Here is a 10,306-nt window from a genome sequence, read left to right as displayed (position 1 = left end):
ATACAAGATTGAGAAGTTTAACGATTTAAACTTTGCATTATGAAGGATGCATATTGAAAATTTGTTGTACTAGAAGAAGTTATATTTATCGTTAGAAGCAATCACGAATACGCATGAATTCAATTAATATGGAGGTGTGGGAGGTTCTTGACCGGACAACCCTATATTTGATTCAAATTTCACTTTCCTCATCTATTACATTCAACATAGTAAATGAGAAGACTACATGTGAGCTCATAGTTTTCATTGACTAAGATGTATGAGAAATCATAGCCCTCAAACAAAATATTCTTGATAAAAAAATTATTCAATATGAAGATGTTAGAATGCACTTCAATGGTACAGCACATGAATAATCTGAATATTGTGACGAGTTAGTTGTGTTCAATAGGCATCAAGTTTGATGATGAGGTGAGAGCATTATTATTTTTATCTTCATGGCCAGATAGTTGGGATGGGCTGGTTGCAGATGTGAGTAATTCTTCAAGGAGTTCAAAGTTAAACTTTGAGGACATTATGAGGTTAGTACTTACTGAAGAGGTTCACAGGAAGGAGAATGGTGAATCTTTGAATATTACTCTGAATGTTGAAGAAAGAGGAAGGGTTTTAGACAGAAATCCAAGTAGATGTAGAACTAAATCTAAAAGAGAAAAGTCTACTTCATGTTGAGGGAATATTGTGTGATGGAACTATAGAAAGAAGATTTACTTGAAGAAGAACTATATAGTTTTAAAGAAGGCTAGCGGTGGTGGTCAAGATAAAAGATGCTCTGCAAATATATCTGTAGAAGAGTTTAAGATATATTCTCTGATTTTGTCTTTGTATAATTATGAATATTGGGTTATAGATTCAGGTGATTTGTTTCATGCAAGTCATAATAAGGAGGCGTTCAAGAACTATACTAAAGGTGATTTGGGCAAAGTGTATTTAGGAGATAACAAGCCCTATAACATTGTAGGATATATAGATGTTTGTATCAAAATGTCAGATAGGTCAACTTGGAGACTCAAGGATGTTGCATGTTCCTTATCAAAAGAGAAACTTAGCTTCTATGATTCAGCTTGCAAACTCAGACCATGTGACATCATTCACAGGAGATTTGTGGAAGGTGACAAAAGGGCTTATGCTTATAGCTCGTGGTAGTATTGAAGGTACCTTGTGTGTTATCAACAAAAGATCATATTCAATTGGAGAAGCCAATTCATATGTTCATAGAGGTCTTTGATATCGAAGGCTTAGCCATATGAATAAGAAAGGTATACATTCACTTCTTACAATAGGAAATTTTCCTGGTTTAAAATCTATAAATCTAGATTTTTGTGAAGATTGTGCAGTAATAAAGGGTGGGTTTTTCAAAATCTGGTTCAAAAGTGAAGTCAAAGAAGCTAGAGTTAGTGCATATTGATGTATAGGATTTTACACCAGTTTCTTTTATAATATGGTCTTTATATTTTGTCACTTTTATTGATGATTATAACAGAAATGTATTCTTAAAATATAAGTCAAATGTGTTTTATATTTTTAAGGAGGGGAAGACCATAATCGAGATTAAGACAAGTTTAAAGCTCAAGTTTCTTAAGTTTCTTAAAGCAAATAATCATGGAGAGCATTGATCTTTGAATGAGATCAAACATGAGTTCACTATTCCAAGAACACTACATAAGAACGGTGTTACAAAGCATATGAATAAAATGCTAGGAGCATGGGGTTACATGTTGGCCTACCCAAATAGTTCTAAATAAAGGTAGTGAATATTATTATTTATCTAATTAATCATGGTCCTTTAGTTCCTTTGAATGAGGGGTTACTTGAGGAAGCCTGGAGAGGTAAGGAGGTGATTTTATCTCACCTCAATTTCTTTGGTTGTTCATCCTATGTTCATATTGATGTAGGATATATGAGTAAACTTGATCCAAAATCTATTAAGTGTACATTTATTAGATATGGCTCATATGAATTTGGCTATAAATTTTAGGATTATCATAATAAAAAATTCATCTGGAGAAGGGATGCTAAATTCAATGAAAATAAAATATATTAGGATATAAATGAGACTCATGTACATTCTTCCAAATATGTCGAGATAGAGAAGGATGATGATCTAGAAGACAAAGCTACTGAAATGATATGGTATTATCCTTGTTATACTATCTATTATTGCTTGATGGTGGTGAACCAGAGTGTTATGATGATGCCATTCAAGTTGATGAGTAAAAGATATGGGAGCAAACAATGGATGATGGGATGCATTCACTTGAGTTGGATCAGACTTGGAATTCGATAGGGCTACCAATAGCAAGAAAGCAATGCATAATAAGTAGGTTTATAGGCTAAAAGAAGAATATGATGGTAGCTAGCACTATAAGGCTAGGCTTGTAGTGAAGGATTTTCCACAAAAGGGAAAGAGTTGACTACACTAAATTTTCTCTCTGGTGATAAAGTTGACTATAATCAGAGTTCTATTGAACATAATATTAGTGAAAGAATTGCATCTAGAACAGATAGATGTAATTAAAATATTTCTTCATTGTGACCTTGAAGAATAGTTTTATATGGTGAAACCTCAGGGATATGTGGTCACAAGTAAAGAAGATCTAGTGTATATGCTTAAAAAGAGCCTATATGGGCTAAAGTAGGCACTAAGATGGTGGTATGAGATATTTGATAAGTTTATATTAAACAATAGGTAAATGAAGTGCAAGATAAATTATTATTATTTTTTCAAATATTTTAATAATTATTATATCATTTTACTTTTGTATACGGATGACATGTTGATTGTAGGGTCATATATAGAGAAGATAAGATGTCTGAATGAGCAGTTATCAAAGGCATTTTAAATGAAAGATTTAAGTCAAGGAAAGAAAAATCTTGGTATGAAAATTAGCAGGGATAGAAGTGTATGTATAATGAAATTATCTCAAATTGATTAGGCTGAAGAGGTGCTATAGAGATTCAACATGAGTGAGGTAAAGCTAGTTTGCGATCCCTTGGGTGATCATTTTGAGCTATCTAAGAAATAATTATCTACATCTGAAGTATAGCAAGAACATATTGAGATGACTATGTATACTTCAACAGTTGAAAATTTAATGTATGTTATGATATATACGATAGCATATATATAACATACGCAGTGAGAGTAGTCAGCAGATTTATGTGTAACCCGGACAAACTTTGTTAGGAGGCAGTTAAGTGGATTCTCAGTTACTTGAGAGGATCAATCAACAAAACTATTTTCTTTGAAGATAAAGGAATTGATCTACAAAGATATAAATATTCAGATCTTGTTGGAGAACTTGATTATAGGAGAAGCACAACTTGTTATATCTTCTATTTGGAAAAAACTAGAGTGAGTTAGATTTCTAAGTTATAAAAGATTGTTGCGATCTCTATCACATAACCTGAGCACATTACTATCATTGAGGCTAGTAAGGAGATGATATGATTGCAAAGTTTTATGGCTAAACTTGGCAAGGGAAAAAAGAAAGTGAAGTTACATAATGACAGCATGAGTGTTATTAATCTAGCCAAGACTGCTGCATTCCATACCAAGACAAAGCAAATCCCACTCATTATCTTTTCATCAAATCACTTATGAAAGATGGCCAATCATCGTTGGAGAAGATACATAGACTAACAAACCTGCTAACATACCGATGAAGATGGTGATAGTTAATAAACTAAAGCTATATGTAGTTTTAGTTTGTCTTCATGAAGGAAAAGAACAATGATGAGCTACATTACAAGTACTATGATTAGTGTTATAGATCGGGAAAATGATTGATCATAATCAATTTCAAAGTGGGAGATTATTAGTTTTGTAAGGAATATGATAGTGTCAATCAATTATTTTGTACTATTACCACAGACCTCAATTCAGTATGTTGAGCTTATTGGGGGTTACAAGAGATTTATCCTATTTGGTGTTTGGAGCCCTGATGATGCATTCTTGAGCGCCCGATCTTGGGCACTCGAGCACCCCAGTACTACAAACCCGAGTGCCCCAATGCTACATTTTTTTTTTTGGGTAAAAAGGACAAAGAACTGAGTACTACAGAGATTCAAACAAAGGCATAATGATGCTGTTACATATAATAAATGGCGGAGATTTGAGCACCACGGTGCTGCGAGGCGGGATTGCAGTTTTTCTTTCTTGTTTTTCATTAAGGGGTCGTTCGGTTAGATTGCATAAGGGTGTAAAGTATTACAAATGTAAGAGTTCTAAAAATTTTGGTGTTTGACTAGATGAGAAAGGAATGCAAAGTAAAGTTAATGTAGTGTAAATCATTCCAGTTCATTTTTGAGGTAAATAAAAGTCGCCCAGCTTCGAGCAAAAATGATTTACAATGCAAGCAAACTCACTTAAACTATCATAGGCCACCATCGCCTGCACCTCCACCTACTTAAGACCACCACTACTAGACACCACCGCAACCAGCCATCACAATTTCCGCCAACTGCCATCAGACACCACCACCACCGCTAGCCACCACCACTAACAACCACCACCGCCACCACCCTCTGGCCACCACTGCCACTAGTCACTACCATCGGCTACCGGTCACCACCACCGCCACCTATCATCAGCCGCCACCCTTTGTCGTCGCCACCCACAAGTCACCATCATATTTAAATTTTACACGACATTAATTTTACTTCAAATTAAAATCATTCACCTAAATTTACTTTATACTCATTTCAAATAATTCCTATGTATTCCTTTTGCACTTCAATCTTTTTATACTACATTCTTTTTTTAGCCAACCAAACAGCCTCTTAAGGGTGGGTGTTGTCCCTTAGTGGTTGTTGATATAGTTTTTCTCTTTATTCTTGTATGAGAATGGTGTAAGAGAGAAGAGAGACAAAGAGAGGGCAAGAAAGAAGAGAGATATGTACACTTTTCTACCCATTTTCAAAGTGAATTTCTTGGTATGGTGTCTCCATGATTTTTCCTCGGTTTCGGGTTTCTCCATGTTAAATGTTGGGGACCTTAAGACTACTGTCAATTTAATTCATCCTACCATTTCAGCTCAAGCTAGTTGTAACTTTTGCAATAAGCTTGCTGAAAACACCAATCATATTTTTTTTTAGTGTGATTTCACATTCACAATCATATGAACCATTTGCCTTGAGTTGCTACCTTTATGTATAGGTTGAACTGGATGCAACTGTTTGGCCACATTTCTGAGAAGACACAGATCATACCTCTAGTTAAAAATCTATACTTTCTATCAATTTGATTCTCTTTATATCACATTTGAAGAGAAAAAAAAAAAACTGGATGTGGATTCTTTGCATTGTTATGATATGGTTTAGAGTTCTTTGGTGAATTTTCATTGATTGCGAACATTATATTGTGATGGTTGCGAGTACTTGTGTAGTTCTCCTGGACTATGTTGAATTAGCAGTAGGTTCTTTTGTGGGTTTTCTGGACTGTTTTGGTCTCCAGATCTTTGATGATTTTTCTTTCTGGACGTGATGAATGCACCTACTTCCCCATAATTGTTCTGAACCATAATTTTGCTGTATATTTTGTTCATAATAAATAAATTGAGAGCTTCATCCTTAATATTTTCAAAAAAAAAAAAAAAAAAACAGCAGATAAAATGAACAAACATCAGATCCAAATCCTGCTTCAAAGCAGTATATAAAGGTCAGAGAATCAAAAGACAAATTGAATCTGTCAGACACTGTGATCTTGGAGTAATTATTGTGTCCGGGCACCGAACATGTCCAGAGACCAATAACAAATCGTCACGTCAATTGGGTGCTCAGTACCGAGCACTCGGTATTGCTCAGTATTTGTCCGGATTTCCAATTTTTCATCCGGACGTAATAACTTTTCGTGATCTTGTGAGCTTTGTGGTTCAAATGTCAACAATAAATCATTGCAAACAAAATCATTCAAGATCTGTGAGTTCTGTTATATTCCACTCTCCATTAGATTTTTATTATGTACTGTGATCCTGTGATCTCCTTTTTGTCCAGATATCTGATATGGAATGTAAGAAAACAATAATAATAATAATAATAATAATTTGTGCACGGTTCTTACATTATTGCAAATCCAATGATGAATAGAATATCTTTTAAATACTTATAATATTCTTTGCTTTGGACCAAATATCAAATTCCTGATTAATCATCCTCGCATCAATTACTGATTCAATACAGCATAAAAAAAGCTATACAGGCAGCATCAGAATAAGCATGCAGAAGAGGAATTCATTGGTTAGTTATAGAGGGAGCATCCAAAGCAAAAGAGTCACACTTATAAAAAGAAAGTAGAATAAGGGCTCATTTGGATGCTTGGACAAAGAACAAGAAAATGTGCTGAAGAACAATAAATGATTAACACTGTAAATTCTTTGTTATCATTACTCGACGCAATCATCACCATAGGCCGCTGCCTCCGGCAGCCAACAATCACCCACCATTGATTGCCACCAAACTAAAAAAAAATATATAAAATCCTGTATTTGTTTTATCTCATTCAAATAATTTTAAATATTTTAAATGCGTTACATTTCTTTCACACTTCATATCATGTTACTATGCATTCCTTTTTCAGCGAACCAAATAGCCCCTTATTTTTAGTTAAACCTCAACCTTTCAATTCAAATTTCACAAAAATGGGGGATTTACATACGTATCACCATATACCACTCTATTTATATATCTAATACCCAAAACTTTAATATTACATACATACTATACATAATTCACTTCATATCAAATATGAGTGGTGGAAATGAAATATATGAGTGGTAGGAATAAAATATGGGTGACATGTCTGATATTAAAATAATATAAGATGATATGCATGTAATATTAAAGTTTTGGATGTTAGATATATAAATAGGATGGTATAGAATGATATCTATGTAAATCCCCCAAAATAATATCATCATTTTTTTAAAATATATTTTCTTTTTACAGGCAGATAAATGAATCCTATAGTTTTCAAATTCAAAATACATACTAATTGCCAGGAATGAGTCCCTATCCTTGATGAAAAGAATCAAACTTGAAACAAAACAGATATAATAATTTCAACATTATACAGTTAAGCTCAAGAACTTTGCTGAGATAACACATAAAAGAGGCATCCTGACGCCCAGTTCAGATATAATTTTATCACTAGAAGCATAATAAATATTGCTAAAAGCTAAGAATGTTACACTTTCATCGATAAAAAGCAATAGAATCTCCAACAAGCCTTTCTGGGAAATGGCACTTCACAAACTCCTAACCAGCATCATCTTCCTCCCTCCTCCCAAAAGAGCCAAACAAAACAAATAGATCTTGCTGTAAACTTGAAAGATTCAAATAGAACAAGCTTTAGAATGCATGTACACAAGAAATTCAACCTTCGATTTGACATACTTGCTTGACCTTTCTCAGGAGGTAATCCATCACCTCGGCTGGAATCAATGGTATCCTCTTGAACCTCTAGATTGATAAAGCTCCAACCTTGCCTTTGCCTCCGGCAACAAGACATCAATTTCAGGATGTTGCATCACAGAAGTCTGCTTCGAAGCCCATTCCAGCACAGCGAGGACCTCGGCCTGTGCCAGTTCCTCGCTCTCAGGTACATGAAGAGCAATGTAGCTGAGAAGGATTAAAGCTACAATCTGCACCATCTGTTCACCGAAGTAGACGAGTTGAACAAGGTGCTTGGCTCCTCCGGCCATGATGATGGCTTTAGAATGGTCGAGGTGGAGGTAGTTATCAGTGCAGGAGAACTTACTGAGGGCAATAGCCGCTTCACGCATCACAATCCCTTCCTTCTCGTCGAGAAGCCGCACCAATGGCCCAATGATCCGCGTCTCAGTAGCTCGGAAAGTCCTTGATAAGCACCCGAGGGCGGTGATGCAGGGGACGAGAAGCTCATTATACTCCGCCTTCTCGACGACGAGAACGAGCTGGTCAACGACAGCGCGGGCGGTGGGGGAGGTGGGTTTGAAAGCAGAACGTCGGAGGTCGGCATCCTCCTCGGCAACGCGGGCGATCTCCATGAGTGCCATGGCGGAATTGTACTGAACCTCTTCTTCTCCCTTCGCCAGGAGGACGGCGAAGCAAAGGAGGGCCTTTGATTCCGTGATGCTCTTGCAGATGGCGGAATTTCCCCGGGAGAGCTGCCATAACGCGCGGGCGGCCATGGCTTTCATATAAGTCTTGGTGGCCGGGTCTTCGAACTCCCTACCCTTGATACTGGTACCGGCGAGGGAGATATGCTGATGCCGACCATTGGCAGGATGGCTGGGATACTGGTGGTCGGGGCCAACGTTGGAAGGGATGGGAGGTAACTGCCCCTTGGCAGCCATGGTAGACTGAATAACGTTATGCATCTGGTTCATCATGGCTTGACTACCCATGGGGTGGCGTACCACGGGATGCTCCGAGGAGTCTATGGAGGAATCGGCGGTGATATTGGTGGGGTTGTTGTTGGCCATGACGACACCATGGATTGAGGTGACCTTGGGAGGAATCGTGTACTTGGAATGCTCCTGTACTGTCTCGAAAGCAAGGTGACCGACGAGGAGGCGGACGACGTTGTTCTGGGCGAAGACGTCCTGGCATTTCGGGTGGTTAGCGGCGAGCTCGGAGACAGCCCAGGCGACCATGGCCTGTACTTTCATGGGGCTTTCTTTGAGCACCTTCGAGAAGACGGTGCAGACGCCGGCGATGACCATTTGCTCCACGCTTTCCGGATCTCGGCCGAGAAGGCCGAGGGCTCGAGCTGCGTTCTCCTGGCCCTCTAGCCGTCCCTCCTTGACGAGGCGCAGAAGAGGGCCAACGCCGTCTTCCTCGATGATGAGCTTACCGTAGCGTTCATTGTCGCGGGCAAGGGACACGATGCTTGCAGCGGCGTCGGCCCGCGCGTCGAGGGAACCGGTGTGGAGAGTTGCGATCTGCTCCCATATGAGAAAAAGGATCGGCTCATTCTGGGCGATGGGGGGGAGGCCGAGGTGCATGTCACCGTCCTCATCACCGGCGGCGGAGACGCGGAGGAGCCAAGAAACGTCTCCAATGGAGTTATCAAGGCCGATCGACATCTTACGGAAGGAAACAGCGGGGATGATGGTGAACATGCGCTTCATGAGTCCGTTGGCGCGGCACTTGGTCACCAAAGCAAGGGCTTTATCGAGGACTTGTTCTGTGTCGTCCATGATCCGGCGAGCTGGACGCTCGTAAAGCTCCGCCCTAGCAGCTTGCCGGAGAAGCGCCGCTAGGCGCTCTGTTTTGGTTTTCAACTCCAGGCACTCAGCTCTGAAGGAGTGAGCATCGTCGGCGAGCTTTGTCACCTGGTCTGCGAGCTGGATGGGCTTCGCCAGTATCTGCTTAACCCCATCACCCATCATCTTTTCCACTATTCCCTGCCCTTCCTTCCCTTTTCTAGCACTCCAATTTTGCTGTCCTGAAATGATGATAACAAGTACCTAATCACTGATGAGATGCCTGATCCCGATCTCCTAATCCCTAATTGAAAGGCGAAGAAAACATCACCCAGATCCAACGATCATGGCCGGTTCTCCATCGCCGGCCAGCTACGGGAATTTAATGAGAGAGAGACGGAGAGAGATCTGTCAAGTTTCCCGACCTTTGATTTGCGGATGATAGAGATGAGTTTGGGAAGAAATGGTTGAGCTGGATCGAAACTTGGCGGACGAATCGGAGGACGCCGATGTATTTTCTGCTTTCTTTATTTGTCCCCCCCTAATTTTCGGTTTCTCGTCTGTTGGCATTTAGGTTTTTGTTTGCACGATTAGGTATTTGATCGATTGAATTGAGAAAAACTGTATTAAAAACGAACCAAAAACATAAAAAATTTTTGTCAAAGTGAAAAGATATCAGAGGAGAGGCTTGTTTTTTCTAAAATTATAAATAATATATATTTTATGATTTATAATTTATTATTTTTAAAAAGGATTTTTAAAATAATTAATACTAAAACATCTCTATTTACTTGTCTAACACTAAAACTTTACTGTTACTCTTCTACCACCTAAAAACCCTTGTCCTCATCAATACAACACTTCGTTACCTCCCGTCAAAATCAAACCCCAAAAACTATGATTATGAAACATCTGCTTTGCTAACACCACCTCTTCCTCACTCGGTTGGCTCATCGATTTATTCATCTGTGTATTTTCTCCATTTCTTATCTCGTTTTCCTATTCTTCAACCCCATTTAGCTCTGATCTGCCTTCGGCCTCCCCTCCCCTATAGATCGCCCAGCTTTGATGTTCTTCTCCAAGCTTTCTATCTAAGTTTGTTGTTCTTCTTCTATGTTTAGACG

At 38.6% G+C, this 10,306-nt stretch overlaps 1 protein-coding gene across 1 annotated transcript; it reads right to left on the bottom strand.

The window, feature by feature from the left end:
• Positions 1-7,011: 7,011 nt before the first annotated feature.
• LOC110093900 lies at positions 7,012-9,785 on the bottom strand. The gene has a single exon (XM_020818938.2). It carries the CDS (start codon positions 9,366-9,368, stop codon positions 7,434-7,436), a length of 1,935 nt encoding a protein of 644 aa, XP_020674597.1. The 5' UTR covers positions 9,369-9,785; the 3' UTR covers positions 7,012-7,433.
• Between the last annotated feature and the right edge of the window lie 521 nt (positions 9,786-10,306).

This window comes from Dendrobium catenatum, unplaced genomic scaffold (assembly GCF_001605985.2).
Source record: "Dendrobium catenatum unplaced genomic scaffold, ASM160598v2 fragScaff_scaffold_737, whole genome shotgun sequence".
NCBI lineage: Eukaryota > Viridiplantae > Streptophyta > Magnoliopsida > Asparagales > Orchidaceae > Dendrobium > Dendrobium catenatum.
The sequence above is the reverse complement of the archived record's forward strand: the minus strand, read 5'-3'. Positions and strand labels throughout refer to the sequence as shown.

Excerpts from the sequence above, each read along its gene's own strand:
- LOC110093900 (XM_020818938.2), bottom strand. The coding sequence starts at position 9,368 with ATGATGGGTGATGGGGTTAAGCAGATACTGGCGAAGCCCATCCAGCTC.